Source organism: Sphaeramia orbicularis, chromosome 3 (assembly GCF_902148855.1).
Source record: "Sphaeramia orbicularis chromosome 3, fSphaOr1.1, whole genome shotgun sequence".
In the NCBI taxonomy this organism is placed as follows: Eukaryota; Metazoa; Chordata; class Actinopteri; order Kurtiformes; family Apogonidae; genus Sphaeramia; species Sphaeramia orbicularis.
Window position 1 is genome coordinate 1,341,369 of NC_043959.1, and position 20,512 is coordinate 1,361,880.

The 20,512-nt window shown below is 36.8% G+C and overlaps 1 protein-coding gene across 1 annotated transcript in view; it reads left to right on the top strand.

The window, feature by feature from the left end:
• The window catches only part of LOC115412567 (leucine zipper protein 2-like), a 471,651-nt gene that overhangs the window by 305,078 nt on the left and 146,061 nt on the right, over positions 1 to 20,512 (top strand). The window contains 1 exon segment of the mRNA XM_030125144.1: positions 3,911 to 3,973. Coding sequence (XP_029981004.1) covers positions 3,911 to 3,973 — 63 coding nt within the window.

Sequence of the window (20,512 nt, forward strand, 5' to 3'; positions counted from 1 at the left end):
GTCTATATAATGTCTATTATTGTGGACATTTAGTCTATATAATGTCTATTATTGTGGATATTTAGTCTGTATAATGTCTATTATTGTGGACATTTAGTCTATATAATGTCTATTATTGTGGACAGAGGCAGTAAATCCAGGTGTAGATTACTGCACAAAGGCTCAGGATCTGTCCAGTCCAGCTGGGATTTACAAGGAGGACAATTAATACTGAACAAACAAGAACTGAAACTATGAATTATGAAAGAGCTGCAGCATCTGAAACTGACCACAGTGAACATGTGACACAAACAGAACCACAGTGCTGCAGTTTCAGTTTGTCAGGTCTGTTATGGATTGGGATTGTCTCTGTCAACTCACCATAGATTTTTTATTAGTAATTTTTTAAAAATTATTTTTATGAATCACTAGAAATTCCAGCTGACCCCACATGGGGTCCCGACCCCAAGGTTGAAAACCACTGCCTTAATATATTAAGTTGGCCAGGTTAGGAGATAGAGAAGGTCATCCAATAACCAAAGGGTTAGCAGTTTGAATCCCACTCTGTACTAGTCAGTCCGTTGTGTCCTTGGGCAAGACACTTCGCCCCCCCTGCCTCCAGTGTCACTCATACTGGTGTATGAAGGTTCAGTGGTGGTCGGAGGGGCAGGTTGGCACCAAGGTTCCAATAGTTTTGGGTTTTTCATTCTAGTTTAGTTTGATTTAGTTTGGACTTTTTTTTTTATCTAATTCAGTTTGTTTTAATCCGTTTTTAGAGCAGGCTTGATAGTTTTTATTAGTTTTTGTTATTTTCTAAATGCTTAGTTGTAGTTTAGTTGTAGTTCAGTTGTAGTTCAGTGGTAGTTTAGTTGTAGTTCAGTTGTAGTTCAGTTGTAGTTTAGTTGTAGTTCAGTTGTAGTTCAGTGGTAGTTTAGTTGTAGTTCAGTTGTAGTTCAGTTGTAGTTCAGTTGTAGTTCAGTTGTAGTTCAGTGGTCTCTTTTCTCTTCTTCTCTGTGCTCCTATTCAAATCAATCCCAGACAGGACTCTGCTGCTTTAGTCTCCATGTTTCCAGGTAGAGTGGGGACCAGAAGACGACTGGAAACCACAAGTGAACACAAGTGACGGACCCTTAAATATCATATGGTGACAGCAGCTAAAATTGCTTGAGGGAAATAAATCGATTTCATATCAATCCAACACTGACAAAAATGAAAACTAAGGAAATTTTATCCATAATTTTTATCCGTTTAGTTAGTTTTGTAAACACACAATACACTTTCAGTTTGTTATCATTTTTTTCTTTTAATTATAGTTTTTATCTATTTCAGTTAATGAAAATGTTTTTATAATTCTAGTTTTGGTCATTTCGTTAGTTTTTGTTAATGATAATAACCTTGTTTGGCGCTTCTGTCAGCCCCCCCCCCCCCCCCCCCCCCCCACCTGGGCAGCTGTGGATACATATGTAGTTTACCTCCACCAGAGTGTGAATGTGAGCGTGAATAAATAATGGATCAATAATGTAAAGCGCTGTGAGTGCCTTGAAAAGTGCCATAGAAATGTAATCCATTTTTATTATTGTTGTTATTATTAAGTGTCCTTTTTTAATCAAATCTCCATAGACCCTTTTAGTATTAAACCAAACTGGTATATTCAATCTAAATCGAAAAGTCACTAATGAATGTAATTTCTGGCAACATTTAGCAGTAATAACTAAATGACTTTAATATGAGTGTCATTTTGAATCAACATGGTTGAAAAGTTCCATTTACGACACTGTAATGTTGATTTAGCAAATGCATGAGCTGTATATGGAATTGTAGATTGTCAGCGGTACTATCTTGTGTGTTTTTTTCTTTTTTGGCAGAAACAGTGACATGATGTATTTGTAGATGTCAGATGGTTACAACCGCAGCATTTTGTTGTGTTCATTGGGTTGGAAAAACAAAGTAGCAGAAAAAGGAGTAAAATTCTTCTGCTACTGGGCAGAAGCACTGGTTACAGTTCTGAGGCAGGATGTGTGAAAGTTTGATCAGTCAGAGGGTGGTGGGATTGAAACAGCAGTATTCAGTTCGGTTTAGTTCAATTGTATTTATAAAACCCAATATCAGAGACTCGCCTCAGAGGCCTTTACAGTCTGTGCAAATGCAACATCCTCTGTCCTTTGACCTTCAGTTTGAGCGAGGGAAAAATCTGCCACAAAAAAGCATTTAACAGAAGAAAACTGGTGGGATCCGTCCTCCAGGACAGACAGACGCTGTAATAGATGTTGTGTTTACAGGAAATGGAGGCGTTTTACGTGTAGAATAAAGGTGTAGTTTGGGCGTAGTGATAAACGAGCAGTAATCAGCCATCATCAGGGATCAGAGCTGACAGAAGGACAGCATGAGCAGACGGTCAAATGTCAGCCTGCAGCGCAGACTTTAAAGGATGCATATCATAATGCCTTTAACATATGAAACAAACCCTGCACTGGCACTTTTACTGGCTTTGAACACGGTTTAAACCTTTTTTATCTGGACTTCTGCTTTTCTTGGGGGCAGTAGTGGTGAGTGACCGGCTGATGTTATCGTGTCCTGCTCAGGGATGTGAGTCAGCTGAGGCTTAGTTTAAAGCCTCATGGGGGGGTGCACCCCAGGGCACCTGTTTGGGAGACATCTGACTTTCTGACTTTGACCAAAAAAGAAGAAGCCTTTCTGTATATATGTGTGTGCTATACTGCACTGTAAAAAAAATCTGTAATTGAACAGAATTTTCACTGTTTATTTGACAGATTTTTCCTGTATTTTTAAGATACAGGAAAATATCAATGAAATTATAAAAACAGACTGATTTTACACGTCAAATGTAAAATAACATGAAAAAACTGTAACTGTGAATAACCATAAAATTTCTTTTTTTTTTTTAAAAAGAAATGTCTTCTTTTTTCACAGAAAAAAAACAGTTAAAATACATTTGGAAATGTGTCATAATTTCCCAAATATTTATTTTCTATTCATGAGATTAAACTGTTAATTTAAAGTTTAATACTGTAAAAAAAAATATATTAAAACCAGATAAAATTACTGACAATTAACGGTAACAGAAGTATTAGTTCTGTCAGTTGAACCAGACTTGTTTGTTAATTGACAAATATCTTGTGTAATTACAGGAGGTTTCACAACAAAACTGTTGAATAAATGTATTTTTGTGAATGTATAACATGTATAAGCACTGATAAACTGTCCAAATACAGTTTTTATCAGTGGATTGGACAACTAAGTCTCACTGAAAAGTATATATATATATATATATATATATATATATATATATATATATATGTATACATATATGTATGTGTGTGTATATATATATATATATATATATGTGTGTGTGTGTGTGTATATATATATGTATATATATATATAATATATATATATATATATATATATATATATATATATGCGTGTGTGTGTGTGTTTGTGTGTGTGTAATTTCATTCTTTTAATACATGTAAATATTCTTTATCAACATTGAAAAATCAAAAAAATATGCCAAATCTCATGTAAAGTTTGGGCAAAAATCTGTATTTTAATTATGGAAAATTATCGTATTTTTATGAGATGGTTATTTTCTGTTATTTAACAGCATTTTTTTGGCACCCCTCCTGCCGGAATAATACTGTTTGTTTTTTGTTTTTTTTCAGGTTTTTTTTTTTGTTTTTTTTTTACAGTGTGATATAAAGAGTAAAAAACATGAGTTCCACTTAATAATGTGTAATGGTGGAGGGTTATGACTGTGGTATTGATTCCTGTAAGTGAACATAATGAGATGCATTCAGTGCATAAATGAGCATAATCACCCTCCACAGCTGTTATTGAATGTGATAGCTGAATAAAAAAATGAGTGAAAACAGACATTGAATGTAATTATTTTCATTATGTTCTTCCTCAGATCAAATTTCTGAAGGTGGAGATGGAGAAAAAAACCAAAATCATCAAGGATTTACAGCAGGAGGTGAGTCATCAGAGTCGTAATGAGTTTGTTTCCAGTCCCAGTGCACAACAGTCCTGCTCTTAACCTCATTAATTCTCAGTTTACGTTTTCATTTGGTTTATACTTTGCCATAAAAGAATAATTTAGTGTGAATGACTGGTCAGGTGTCTACTGTCCCTCCTGGTCTGTCTCCCTTTCATGTAATGCTTTTCTGTATTTGCCAAATGCCTTTTCACGTAGACTCAGGGTTTGTTGTTTTCAGTCGGAGGTGGACGTCTTCAGGCATGAATCAGAGTGAGTCTTTGGTTATGACTCCTGTTCTTGTGCTGATTCTATTTCTTCTGCTTTTATGATGGTTTTATGAGTTTTTGAATGTCACGGCTAAACATCTGAAAAGAACTTCTTTTTCTTTGATTCTGAGCATCTGCCCCAAAAACTGATGCGTAGCACCGATACCTTCAACAGCTAGAAAACTATTATTGTGCTGAAAATATTTGACACAACATTATCACCTACTTGGCTTCTTATTATCTGTAGGAATAAAAAACACAGCTGCCTTATTATATGTGTTCCTGGCTGGGTATTGTGTTTGTTCTATCTGCCTCTGAGCATAAAGGGCTTCATCTACAGATCATACTCACTTCATACTTAATCACACAATGAGCTGAGCAGAGAAATGAAACGTAATCAGGTACAAATACAGTTCCAGGTATTTGTACTTAACTCTTTTTCCTTTTAAACTGCTCCCTACATATTAACTCAAATATTTGTACTTCCTATCACTTCTGTTTTAGAAACAGGCTCATTACTGCATTTGAGTGCTTTTGAAGAGAATTACTGATTTTAAAACTAATCTCAAATTCAACTGTAGAATTGGGTGGTGTAGTGGTGTAGCAGTGTAGTGGTGTAGCGGGTTAGTAGTGTAGTAGTGTGGTGGCATAATGGTGTAGCAGTGTAGTGGCATGGCAGTGTAGTAGTGTGATGGTGAAATGGTGTAGCAGTGTAGTGGCATAGCGGTGTGACGAGGTAGTGGTGTTGTGGTGTAGAAGGGTAATGGTGTAGCGGGTTAGTACAGTAGCGGTGTAGCGGGGACATGGTGTAGCGGGGTTGTGGTGTAGTGGGGTAGTGGTGTAATGGGGTAGTGGGGTAGCGGTGTAGCGGGGTACTGGTGTAGTGGGGTAGTGGTGTAGCGGGGTACTGGTGTAGCAGGGTACTGGTGTAGTGGGGTAGTGGTGTAGTGGGGTACTGGTGTAGTGGGGTAGTAGGGCAGTGGTGTATCAGGGTAGTGGTGTAGCGGGGTACTGGTGTAGTGGTATAGCGGGGTAGTGGTGTGGCAGGGTACTTGTGTAGTGGGGTAGTGGTGTATCAGGGTAGTGGGGTAGTGGGGTAGTGGTGTATCAGGGTAGTGGTGTAGTGGGGTACTGGTGTAGTGGTGTAGCGGGGTAGTGGTGTAGTGGGTAGTGGTGTAGCAGGGTACTGGTGTAGTGGGGTAGTGGTGTAGCAGGGTAGTGGTGTAGCAGGGTAGTGGTGTAGTGGGGTAGTGGTGTAGCGGTGTAGTGGTGTAGCAGGGTAGTGGTGTAGCGGTGTAGTGGGGTAGTGGTGTAGCAGGGTAGTGGTGTAGCGGGGTAGTGGTGTAGATAGCGGTGTTGTGGTGCAGTGGTTAGCACTTCCAGGGCTTTCCTGTGTTGTGATTGGCTGTTGTTTCTGCACCGTGCAGGTTTACTCCAGACTTTGGTTTCCACCATCATCAAAAACAGGTTTTTCTGGGTAAATCCTCCGGTGGCTGACCCGGACCACTGTGCCTGTGTAGTTCTGGAGTTGGTCTATGAGGGCCTTCAATAGCAGCTCACTGATGCTAATGCTAATGCTAATGCTAGGTGCTGCATGTGTATTAGGATGGTGAAACCCAGACTGAATTTCCTACAGGGATGATAAAGTGAGTTCATCTTACTCCTGTAACCTTTTTAACAGACCATGTGGAACTACTAGTTACAAATAAAGCAGCTGCATGTGCTGGTTTCAGCAGTACCCCTGAAAGAACCACCTCATCCTGTGGATCCTAGATAAGACAGATGTGACTCGTCTCCAGAGCTCCAGACTCCTTATGACTCAAAGAATCTGAAACGTGCACTTGAACATCAAACGCCTGTGTACCAGCTCACCGTAGTGTCCTGGACCAGGGTCCAGGTTTAGATTTGGACTTGGTCCCCGGGGGGCTGCACGGAGTGCCCACTGCTTCTACACTGAAGAAAGTGGATTTTTTTTATTTTTAATTTTAAATCATGTCAACAGTCTGTGTCTTTCTGTGCCGATGCTGAAAGATGCACAGGAGCCAGCAGCTCCGCTCCGTCTGTTTTCTTTGTCTTCTTTTTCCTGATAAACAGGTAAATAGAAGCTAAACCAAGTGCTGCATCTGTTGTTTGACAAACCTGAGCTCCCTGAAAGCCCTGCTGCTGTTTCACACACTGCCACAGACCCAGGGTTTTCCTCCAGTCTGAGCTGTACTTCCAAAACCAAAGACAAATTCAGATCAATTCATGTGCTGCTGATACTGACTCAGGTTGCAGTTGGTGCTTACTGTTGTTTTTCGGCTTCTGGGGGTGGTATTTTCTAACTGGATTTTGTAGCTTTTCCAGTTTTTTTTTTTTTTCTATGCAAATAAGTTAATGATAATGGTCTAAACTAATGTGAAAATTACCCACATTTCTTTGAAAAACATGTAATTTTCTCAGGTGAGAACACATTCTTGAATCTTTCATAAAATTAGAGAAAATGTTGATATGAATATAAGTAGACTTTTACATAACAGCTCATATTTGGCTTTCTGTCAGAAATGTGGTGAGTACAATGGTAGAAAACATCATGAAAAACTACTGTTAACTTTGAAATAATCTGATGAATTTAAAGAAATCCATTGACTCAGCATCTCTGAATGTTTTTTTTTTTTTTTTTAATGCATGGTATTTACAAGGTGAGAGACAAACAGTATCTCAGTTTCCTCTGTCCTGTGCACTGAGTGAAATGACGATAAAAAAAAATGTTTGATTTTTGAATCTTGAAAAAGTTAGAAAACAAATTTAGCTCATTTTATTGAAGTCGCTAAGAAGAAGAGTTTATGAGTGGACTTCCTTCAGCTGGGTCCTTTAATGACATCACATACATTAAATAAGAAGAACACTTTTATTATCCATAATGAACTCAGTTATTAGAAACCCTTGTGGAGTTTTCCAGATGGAATCCCATGTACTGAGTCTGCTGTTTAAATATCATATTTCTCCACAGTGACAGTAGATACTTCTGTGTTGGAAACTGCAGGCAGACAATTTAATTACATCACAAGATCATGAGAAATGATGATGAGGAGATACTGAACATCGCGGCGCCATATTGCTCGCTGCTGCTGCGAGGAAGCTCATTTTTGCCAGATGTTCAAATTAATTTGAGACCAATTTTGACTAAACTCTGCTTTGGCACCATGATCAAGTACTTCAAATGAAGCAAACAACAATATAATTACATCAACTCACTGCCATCAAATTGTTTAAAATAATACCTGCCAGAATGCAGTTTCCAGTGGATTTAATCATACGTGTTAATGAACAGGGGGTCCTGAAAAGCCCCTGTAATCTCCTGATGGCATTTTAATTACAACACTTAGATGTCAGGAATAATTACATGTCTTTAATTTCTGTCAGGGCACATTTGGTGCTTTGTTGAAGCGGTTTATTAATCACTGGTATTGTTAACCAAATAATTGAATATCTTTAAATGTCTGGTAATTTTTTTTTCAAGGTAATATGTAATAATATAAGGTAGTATGTTTTATGCATTTATTTTAGTCTTAATTCTCATTATAGCTGAATAATAACATGGTAATAGTGGGTAACAGTTAGCAATAAACACATAATAATGAAGTAATACCATGTAATCAGTAAAGAAGGAAAAACAGTGATTACTGTTTTATAATTATCAAAATTAGTTTGGCCGTCAACATGTTGAGGAAGAGAACCAGGTACATGGTATCATGGACGAGCTAATGTGAAACCTTAGTTTACGCAGTAAAACAGTAACTTTCATCAAGCATTTACATAACAAAGTCATTTTACGGTGCTGTTAATGTAAAAAGGTCAACATGTTTACAGTTAAGCTGTCAGGTAAAATATATGTTCAATCAAAAACACAGAAGGTGTGAGCGGTTCATGGCCATTTTCACAGTCTTTTATTCAACTACAGATCCTACTATATAAGGCACGTTTTGGCCCCGCCCCGTTTCCCCGTGTCCCATCGATGTATGATCGATGTGTGTCGCAGCATGGGGGGGCGTACGGGTACAATGCCGCTGTTGCACCACGGGAGGGCGCTATCGTACAAGGCACCATGGGTACAATGCCACTAGTATAATTAATGCAGGAAAAATATGAGGGTGGACCACAGAACACTAACTAGAGGACTGAAGAAAAACAAAGAGTGAGATTATTGTGTTTTTAGAGTTTAGTGTAAGTCTATGGGAACCAGGGTTTTTGGAGCGCCATCTACTGGTCATCAGTAGTAAAACAACTTCAACACACTTCCCTTCATTCGCTTCCTTAGTCCTTCCCCTTACTTATTACTGGAATTATTACATGGTATTTGTTTATTTTATTTAACCTTTATTTAACCAGGAAATCCCTTCAGATTAAAATCTCTTTTTCGAGGGTGACCTGGCCAAGACAACACACCATTAGAAAGTGACAAAAATACTAAAATAAAACACGTTAAAAACAGTCAAAGGACAACAGACACATACAACAAAATCCATCTTAGGAAAAGCAGTTGCACTCCTCAGTAACACAGTGTTTTTATCAGAGCTTTGAATTCTCCCAGGGAGACCACATCATTAAACTGTACTGTGTTCTGAGGATGGTTCCATGACCAAGACGCAAAAAAAGAGAAAGCTGCTCGACCAAGTTCTGTGCAAATCCTGGGTACCTGGTAGAGCAGCCATCTAGTGCAGTGGTTTTCAACCTTGGGGTCGGGACCCCACATGGGGTCACCTGGAATTCAAATGGAGTCGCCTGAAATTTCTAGTAATAGATGAAAATTTAAAAAAAAATTGCTAAAAAAAAAATCTGTGGTGAGTTGACAGAGACAATCCCAGTCCATACCAGACAAACTGTGGTTGTGAAACTGCAGCACTGTGGTTCTGTTTGTGTCACATGTTCACTGTGGTCAGTTTCAGATGCTGCAGCTCTTTCATAATTCATAGTTTCAGTTCTTGTTTGTTCAGTATTAATTGTCCTCCTTGTAAATCACAGCTGGACTGACTGGACAGATCCTGACTAGGGATGTAACCACATGAAAATTTCATATCACAGTTATTGTGACCAAAATTATCACAGTATTCATTATTATTGCAGGATTATTGAAATTGTGCTCAAAATGTTCAAAAAGTACTGATACACACACTGAAATAATTTAACCAAGTTGTATTTAAAAAGAAAAAAAATAAAATAAAATAAAATAATAGGAATAATGCTCTTTCTCTCGGCAGAAACATTCCAATATTAACCCTTAGTGGTCTGAGTCTGTTTTGTCTGTTTTTCAGTCCTTTTGATTTGGCCTTTATATACTATAGAAACAAATGTTTACTATACCCATGTTTGGATCTGTTTTTTCAGCACAACTTCATCTATATCATCTGACTGTTATTTTTTTCACTTTAACCTACTATAAAAACATAAAAGGACAGAAAACACACAAAAAATATATAAAATCTGATTTGAAAAATTTATATAATTTATTGCATAAATAACACACAGATGTTTAACGAACCTTTTCACAGACTTTAAAAGTGAATATTGGTTCAAAATATTAGGTATAGAAAATTAAAATCGTAATAAATTCAAACTCTACTCAGATATTTGACATAAAAGCAGATCTGTTCATAGGCGTTTTTTCCCCTAAAAGTGCGTTAATCAAACACAGTTATCATGAGAATTAGAATTCAAACAGTAATACTAACTGTCTGCGATTTTACTGCCATTTATTGTTATACCGGTAATTGTTACATCCCTAATCCTGACCAAGAAAAATTAAATTCTCCCTTTGTGCAGTAATCTACACCTGGATTTACTGCCTCCGTTCACAGTAATATTCATTATATAGACTAAATGTCCTCTAACATGAATGTGTTTTTGCAACACAGTATAGCAAACTATTACATGATCAAAAGAAATTAATTTTACAAAAAAAAAAGTCTCCGTTTTGAATGTTTGGGGTTGCCAGAAATTTGTGATGTTAAAATGGGGTGAGGAGTCAAAAAAGGTTGGAAACCACTGATCTAGTGGAATGACAGTTATAGCAGCTGTGTGTGAGTGATAGTAGATGACAGATATGAATGGAGTTAACTCAGTACGGCTCTGTACATACACTCATACCAGGGCAGCTCTGTCCTTAATGAAGCCCAGGAAACCCGATCATAAAGTACACAGTGATGGGTATGGGACAGTGAGTTGGATATAAAACATAGAACACTGGGATACTACATAAATACATGTTCATTACCAGGTTGTTATTGTTAAGTAATTAATAAGTATGAAGTTGTAAAAATACCTAAAAAGTACTTTTTTTCCCCAAATATTGTGCAGGTATAACATATAGCCATTACAGTTATGTAAATGTCAGGTTTACCATTGTGTGCTCATTCTGGCAGAACAGTCATCGTTGTGTTCACAGATACAGTTTTTTTCAGCTGAGGGTGTTAACTAATCCATGCTTAAAACTAATAATGTTAATCTCCATGGGGGTAATAAGGGGCAAATGTGGAAACACTCTCGTAATCAATCAAGTGATTTTCTCAGTAGGAGACTCCACATAGCGGTGATGCTGCTGCAGATCTGGTAAAGCAACTAAATGACCCGTAAACGAGGCCATGATTTGACTTTCTAATGAACAATTAGGGATTCCTTAACTCTTAAGCAACATCTTCATTTGGAATACAAAGCTAGTCAGACACTGGAAAGAGGCAAGAAAATGATACTGGCTCGAATGTTGGTCAGAAGCAGACAAACCCATAAAGACCCAAACATCCAGAACTACTAACATCCAAACATCTAGAACTACTAACATCCAAACATCTAGAACTAGTAACATCCAAACATCTAGAACTACTAACATCCAAACATCTAGAACTACTAACATCCAAACATCTAGAACTACTAACATCCAAACATCTAGAACTACTAACATCCAAACGTCTAGAACTAGTAACATCCAAACATCTAGAACTACTAACATCCAAACATCCAGAACTACTAACATCCAAACATCTAGAACTACTAACATCCAAACATCCAGAACTACTAACATCCAAACATCTAGAACTACTAACATCCAAACATCTAGAACTACTAACATCCAAACATCCAGAACTACTAACATCCAAACATCCAGAACTACTAACATCCAAACATCTAGAACTACTAACATCCAAACATCCAGAACTACTAACATCCAAGCATCTAGAACTACTAACATCCAAACGTCTAGAACTATTAACATCCAAACATCCAGAACTACTAACATCCAAACATCCAGAACTACTAACATCCAAACATCCAGAACTACTAACATCCAAACATCCAGAACTACTAACATCCAAACATCCAGAACTAGTAACATCCAAACGTCTAGAACTACTAACATCCAAACGTCTAGAACTACTAACATTCAAACATCCAGAACTACTAACATCCAAACATCCAGAACTACTAACATCCAAGCATGTAGAACTACTAACATCCAAGCATGTAGAACTACTAACATCCAAACATCCAGAACTAGTAACATCCAAACGTCTAGAACTACTAACATCCAAACGTCTAGAACTACTAACATTCAAACATCCAGAACTACTAACATCCAAACATCCAGAACTACTAACATCCAAACATCTAGAACTACTAACATCCAAGCATGTAGAACTACTAACATCCAAGCATGTAGAACTACTAACATCCAAACATCTAGAACTACTAACATCCAAGCATCTAGAACTACTAACATCCAAGCATGTAGAACTACTAACATCCAAACATCTAGAACTACTAACATCCAAACATCTAGAACTACTAACATCCAAGCATGTAGAACTACTAACATCCAAGCATGTAGAACTACTAACATCCAAACATCTAGAACTACTAACATCCAAACATCTAGAACTACTAACATCCAAGCATGTAGAACTACTAACATCCAAGCATGTAGAACTACTAACATCCAAACATCTAGAACTACTAACATCCAAGCATCTAGAACTACTAACATCCAAGCATGTAGAACTACTAACATCCAAACATCTAGAACTACTAACATCCAAGCATCTAGAACTACTAACATCCAAGCATGTAGAACTACTAACATCCAAACATCTAGAACTACTAACATCCAAGCATGTAGAACTACTAACATCCAAGCATGTAGAACTACTAACATCCAAACATCTAGAACTACTAACATCCAAACATCTAGAACTACTAACATCCAAGCATGTAGAACTACTAACATCCAAGCATGTAGAACTACTAACATCCAAACATCTAGAACTACTAACATCCAAACATCTAGAACTACTAACATCCAAGCATGTAGAACTACTAACATCCAAGCATGTAGAACTACTAACATCCAAACATCTAGAACTACTAACATCCAAGCATCTAGAACTACTAACATCCAAGCATGTAGAACTACTAACATCCAAACATCTAGAACTACTAACATCCAAACATCTAGAACTACTAACATCCAAACGTCTAGAACTACTAACATCCAAACATCTCGAACTACTACATCCAAACATCTAGAACTACTAACATCCAAACGTCTAGAACTACTAACCTCCAAACGTCTAGAACTACTAACCTCCAAACGTCTAGAACTATTAACATCCAAACATCCAGAACTACTAACATCCAAACATCCAGAACTACTAACATCCAAACATCCAGACTACTAACATCCAAACATCATGAACTACTAACATCCAAACATCCAGAACTACTAACATCCAAACGTCTAGAACTACTAACATCCAAACGTCTAGAACTACTAACATCCAAACATCCAGAACTACTAACATCCAAACATCCAGAACTACTAACATCCAAACATCTAGAACTACTAACATCCAAACACCTAGAACTACTAACATCCAAACATCCAGAACTACTAACATCCAAACATCCAGAACTACTAACATCCAAACATCTAGAACTACTAACATCCAAACATCCAGACTACTAACATCCAAACATCATGAACTACTAACATCCAAACATCCAGAACTACTAACATCCAAACGTCTAGAACTACTAACATCCAAACGTCCAGAACTACTAACATCCAAACATCCAGAACTACTAACATCCAAACATCCAGAACTACTAACATCCAAACATCTAGAACTACTAACATCCAAACATCTAGAACTACTAACATCCAAACGTCCAGAACTACTAACATCCAAACATCTAGAACTACTAACATCCAAGCATGTAGAACTACTAACATCCAAACGTCTAGAACTACTAACATCCAAACACCTAGAACTACTAACATCCAAACATCTAGAACTACTAACATCCAAACACCTAGAACTACTAACATCCAAACATCTAGAACTACTAACATCCAAACGTCTAGAACTACTAACATCCAAACGTCTAGAACTACTAACATCCAAACATCTAGAACTACTAACATCCAAACGTCTAGAACTACTAACATCCAAACGTCTAGAACTACTAACATCCAAACGTCTAGAACTATTAACATCCAAACATCTAGAACTACTAACATCCAAACGTCTAGAACTACTAACATCCAAACATCTAGAACTACTAACATCCAAACGTCTAGAACTAAAACCATCTACTGATCTAAACTGTTTAGCACGTGTTGATCCACTAATCCTTTCAATGCATGTAAATAATTGGTGTAAAATGCAGATTGTCGTCTTTTCATGGTCATCAGATATGACCCATTTGGACGTTCAGAGGCTGCGTAGTTACCGTGGAAACACTGTCATCTTCTACAGCATTGATTCTCCAGTCAAACCCATGGAGTTGGATCAATGGCAGTGGATGGACACACTGGGGTTATGTTCAGTTAATGAGAGATTTGCTGAAAGAAATCCCTTTTTCTTCAGTTTTCTCTGTTTTTGATGTAACAACCCCCAACTTTAATCTGAGCTTTAATGAACATCTACATGATCACTAAATGAAATATCGGAAAATACCTGATTTTCACTGAAAAAACACAGAATACAGTAGATACTATAACAATAAATAGTGATAATTCACTCAAGGAAGGTCAAATATAAAGAAACATTCATTTGGGAACTGCCACAGAAGAAACTCTGGGTCTTTCTGGGTTAAATCCAGCGCCTCCTAGACCTCACCCTAAACCAGTTGCTCATGTACACTATAATAGTCACATTCTTTTGTCAGAATTAGCCTGTAAATACGTGCACTGAGGTTACTTACCTTCCATGACTCTGCAGGCATGAGGGTGAAAAGGAAAACCCCTGTTATTGACCTGCTGCTCCCATCAAACCACTACTTTAATGTTGACATTTGAAGGTTTTTTTTTTCTCTTTCACATCTCCATATCTTAAAAAGGGCAGCATCTGGATAGTTGAGAGTTTTGATAATTACATAGAGAAGAGGTCAACGTCTGGTCAATACAGGTCTAAGAACGTCTGCGATACGAGCGATGCCGTGACATTTAAAACCTGTTGCTTCATGCAGAGAATCATGACAAACCTTCCCCTGCGTCTATTCCATTTGTTACTGAACTTTCCTCTGCAAAAACTCAAAGGTCAAAACGTTCACTCTCTCTTTGCATCTTATGAGGTATTGAATGTCTTACTCCAGTGCGTCCAAAAACAAACATTTTAGGTCCCCGTTGCTTGTACTAAGACAAGAAAAAATGAAAAGATGTGGTGGAAAATTGCAGAAGCAGTCACTATGGCATCTTGTAGACATTTGTAATGTTGAGTTTCTGAGGTTCTGAAGTCCAGGCTTCATACATGAGTATATGAGTAGGGCTGTGTATCAGCAAGAATCTGGAGGTACCATACAAATCACAATACTAGGATCACGATACAATATATCACCATATATCATGATACAGTTAAAAAGGCAGTTTGTTTCTTATTTCAAATGATTATTTCCTTGAACAATTGAATTCCAGCAGAAATCTGCCCGAATACTAAACACACGTTTATTTGATCCCAACAGGATCTAATGTTCTATCACCAAATGTTCAAACTGTGTTCAAACTGAAACTCTGTTTTCCAGACATTCCAGTTTCAGATCCTGTTCAAATGTTCAGATTCTATTAGTTCACAACTAACATCAGAACAGGATCTGAGTTCAATCCAAACAGAGGAACCAACATTATTGAATAAAAGAGTGTGAAATAAGAATAAACTGCTGTTTTTAAGTTTGTGATACTGCTGGAACCTGTACATTTCCCTATGGGATGAATAAAGTATCTATCTATCTATCTATCTATCTATCTATCTATCTATCTATCTATCTATCTATCTATCTATCTATCTATCTATCTATCTATCTATCTATCTATCTAAATAAAATATAAACAAAAAAGAAAAAAACAAAACAACAAAAATGAACCTCCACCTTATCTGCATTTGAATAAATACCTAAAAATATCCATACAGTACTTTTTAATATCGATACAGTATTGTGAAATGAAATATCAGGATATAGTGCAGATCTGATATTTTCGTACAGCCCTGTATATGAGTGTATGTGAAGGTTGGACAAATCTGCTGTTGCAACGACACCAAGTACCCAAGTCCTCTGCTGCCAAATGAACCAACTGTGGCAGTACATGTTCATGTGTGATACTGCTGGTGACCCCCCGGCTCTTCCCTTTAACTATACATACTCTGCCTTTTTTATTTTATGTTTTTCTGGGGTCATTCTTTTCTCATTTATTTTATTTGAACCCTCAAACAAGGGATATATATATATATATATATATATATATATATATATATATATATATATATATATATATATATATGGATGTAACGATTACCGGTATAACGATGAACAGCTGTAAAATCACAGACGGTTAGTTTTACCATACAAATTCTAATTATCATAACTGTGTTTGATTACCACACTTTTTTGGAGAAAATGCCTATGTAAAGATCTGCTTTTATGTCAAATATTTGAGCATAGTTTTCATTTATTACAATTTTAATTTTCTATACCTAATATTTGAACCAATATTCACTTTTAAAGTCTGTGAAAAGGTTCATTAAGCATCTGTGTTATTTATGCAATAAATTATATACATTTTTCAAATTGGATTTTATATATTTTTTGTGTTTTTTGTCCTTTTGTGTTTTTATAGTAGGTTAAAGTGAAAAAATAACAGACAGATGATCTAGATGAAGTTGTGCTGAAAAAACAGATCCAAACATGGGTATAGTAAACATTTGTTTCTATAGTATATAAAGGCCAAATCAAAAGGACTGAAAAACAGACAGAATAGACTCAGACCACTAAGGGTTAATATTGGAATGTTTCTGCCAAGACAAAGTGCATTGTACCAGTTATTTTATTTGTTTGTTGTTGTTGTTTTTTTTCTTTCAAAAACATAATTTGGTTAAATTCTTTCAGTGTGTGTATTAGTACTTTTTGAACATTTTGAGCACAATTTCAACAATACCATGATAATAATGATAACCATGATCATTTTGGTCACAATAACGGTGATATGAACTCTTCATGTGGTTCCATCCCTCGCTGTAGGATAGCTCACTTGCCTGTCGGGTTGGAGTTTGAGAAGTTCACTTTGATCTGAGTATACTTCCTTCCTGACAGACAGTTCATCTGTAGTTCACTTAGTCAAATCATGTTAAGAATATTTATTGCAGTAGTAAGACACATTTAGAGTTGGGCCTCTTTGCTTCAGGATCATCAGTCTCTGCAGATGTTTTAGGTACTGGGGAGGGATGAATAAATATGTCTCCCCCAGGGGTGATGGGAAGGGGGGGTGGATTAAAGAGCCAGCGGCAGCAGTGAGGTGTCAGAAGGACAGTTTAAATAAGCTGTTGAAGTGGAAGGGTTAGTCAATATGTGGAGACAGAGACATGTCAGTCTGAGGGGAATACACTGTAAAAAAAAAAAAAAAAAAAAAAAAAAGCAGGTAGGTTCAGTCTGGACTCATCAGACCACATGACCTTTATCCAATGAAAAACAGTCATCCCAGTGTTTATGCTCTCTATCAAACAGATGATTGTTTAACCCTCTGGTATCCCGTCCACTAAGGCCCTTACTAAGCACCAAGTGGGCCTTTTTGGCACACATGTGGAATAATGCCAAAAAAATGTTTTCATACAGTTTGTTTTTAATTCTTTTACACTTTTTTCGATTTCATCAACTTAAGCCATAAATAAAAATACCAAATACTCAATAATTGTCACATTTTCTGTTTGTAATGTAAACAAACCATTTTTTTTGATGCAAAAAACAAGCAAAAAAATTTCAATATACTCCATAAAAAGTGGATCACATATTAGATTTTTTTCATCCTGGTATATGTCAATGTTTAACTCCAACACTGGTTCATTTGCATTATTATTATTTTTGGCGCTAGGTCAAATGTTCAAAAATACTAGCATCTGTCACCAAGTGTGCATAACAGGTATAACTAATAACTGATAATAACTGATCTGCCTTGGCGGAGGTCTGTGCTGTCTTTTCTAGAAAAGCACTCGTAAAGCGCAGACCTCCGCCAAGGCAGATCAGTGGGCCCCTGTGGCCACCCCCCACCACCAAAATGTATTCATTTGTTCCTTGTGCCAGTATCAACATTTCCTGAAATTTTCATCTAAATCCGAGGCACTGATCTGCCTTGGCAGAGGTCTGCGCTCTGCGAGTGCTTCTAGTTTCATCTTAAAGTGAAAGTAGTGAAGTACAGAGCACAAAGAACACAAACCTGAACTGTCCAAATACTCTTGACTGTCATCTGATCCAGACTGTAAAACAACTAATTCTAATGAAGTAAAATAAAATAAAATAAAATAATAATAATAATGATGAAAATAATAGTCTTGTCAAGAACCTTTTTCATCAGAAAAGCAGTTTCCTATGTCTAAGTTCATCTAAGATAATATGACTAATGTCAGTTTTGATTTTATTTCCATGTAAATGTTAGAAGTGTCGTGTTCCACCGGTTACATGCATATTTTCTGGGAATGGCTGAGTAACCCATTGCCAAAGCCCAAACACCTGAAAGGGAGGTGCTGTTTAAGTAGTGGTTTTCCTTCGCCTTGGCCATATGTTCCATCTGATTTAATATTGAGCTAGATTTAATTACTAACAGTGACGTATTTCACTGGCTGGAAGTCTAACCACGATAAATTTGTTCACCTCATTGACAAATAAGTAAATACGTATGCAAGATGGGTTATATTTAGGATAAAAGTGAATCTAGAACAAGGCTTGTGTATTTATGTTGAGGTGTACATTATTGCAGTTGTGATTCCGTAGCCGTGAAAACTATCTAACTTTCTGACGAAGCTTCAAAGAACCGTTGTAAGGTTATCTATGTGTACGCTTTGTTAATACCAGTGTTACTTTTTAAAATGCTGCACATGACTATAAATTGCGGTGTCAGTGGGGAAGTGTTGCGGCTGCAATTCACACTGAAGTCATTATCAATGATTTGCTTTCAGGGTTTATTATGAGTATTTTGAGGGAGAATGATTTACAGACCGACTCGGATCCTGCTGGGATTCATCAAGTCCTCACAGAGCGTCGTAATAGACAGCTTTAACACACACTCCGATGCTGATGGTTTTAGTCCAAAATGACTTCCTATTATTGTCTTCTTTCTTTCATCTCTTCCCGATGTAATTTCAGTGGCTAAACGGCAGAAGCATCAGGCATCGGGCCGTTGACGGGATTTCTGTGATAGTCTCGCTGGGAGAAAGTACATGACAAGACAAGGCGAGACAGAGGAAAACAGGCGGAAAATGGAAGATGCATTATTATCTGTGACAAATAAGAAGAAAGCAAAGGAGATGGATACTTTGATGCTGATAGACTTTTGATATCATGGACTGTTTTCATCTGTGTGGTCTGTGCGGAAAGCAGTATTGATTGGTCTCCAGTTAGAACCAGTTACAACCACTTAAAACCCACATGTATTGGATATTGGATTACATGAGGTTTTAAGCACATGTTCATAGCGTCCAGAGGATCAGTCCTATGGATGTTATAGATCCAAGCATTAACTCAGAACGTCCACATGTTCACATATTCTGTCAAATAGACTGAAAGACTCCTCCGGCATCACGAAAAAAGAGCTTACACCCACAGCATGCACACAAAAAGGAAGTAATGATATATACTGTAGAACTTCAACCGCTAGATTCTGTTTAAAAATCAGAGGTCAGTTCTCATGTTAAACCCATAGTTTTAGTTTATTTTAAATCTTATCTGTATTTGTTTTTGCAGTTTTCATTTGCTAATAAAGTAGACATAAACTACTGTGTAATGTTTAGGGATGACATAAAACTTAATTAATTTGATTAATCCCATTTTTCTTTTCTGAAAAATTGTCTAAAATGTCACAAAGTTGACATTATCCTTCTGGTGACTTTTGTTATTGAACAAAACTGTGAAATCCAACCTGTTTGCTTGATACAGTAATTTAAGAATAATTAATGAATGAACTGAATGTGTTGAATTTCAAAAAGAAAAGTTATTTTTGATTAATTTTGTGTTTTTAAGTCTGATAGCCACAAAACAATGAATTTAATTTTATGTACAGTATACACACACACACACACACACACACACACACATGCAAATACTTAATACTTAAATGTTAGAATATGTTTACTGGCAAACACCCAAAAACAACATATATGCTTGAAATTTATGTCCATAAAATAATATTGATTTCATCAAAAACACAATAACACAGTTAACATTCACTTTAAGCTCAAGAAATGATTAAATCATGATAAGGGCCAAAATACTCACAAACATTACAAAAATAAACACAATATTTACCCTCAGTTTAAAATAGAACATGAACACTGGTCTCCTGTGGCCAAGGTCCGTCCCTGTTTATTAACCAATCAATAACCAATAATATAAGGACACTCATTCATTCAACCACCGAAGGCCTCCACACGGCTGCAACAGGAACAGAAACACTAGTCTGAAAGCTCCAGTGTGTCAGAGTCTAATTATGTAAATGTGTTTATCATTAGTGCATCATCATGAAAAATAAAAATCATTGTATTTTCTCTATAAGCTGCAAACAATTCCATTTCTCCTTTTTTAATTTCACAGTGGGATTACTATCATCTGTTGTATTTGTGATGACGTACGGCATGAAGGCAGGTCATATCCTTGAACTAAAAACCCTAACATGTCTAATGAGTGGAGGGTGGGGGGGGTGGGGGTGGTATTCAGCTGGTTTCATCTGCAGAGATTACAAACTGAACCTTTCAGACCCTTC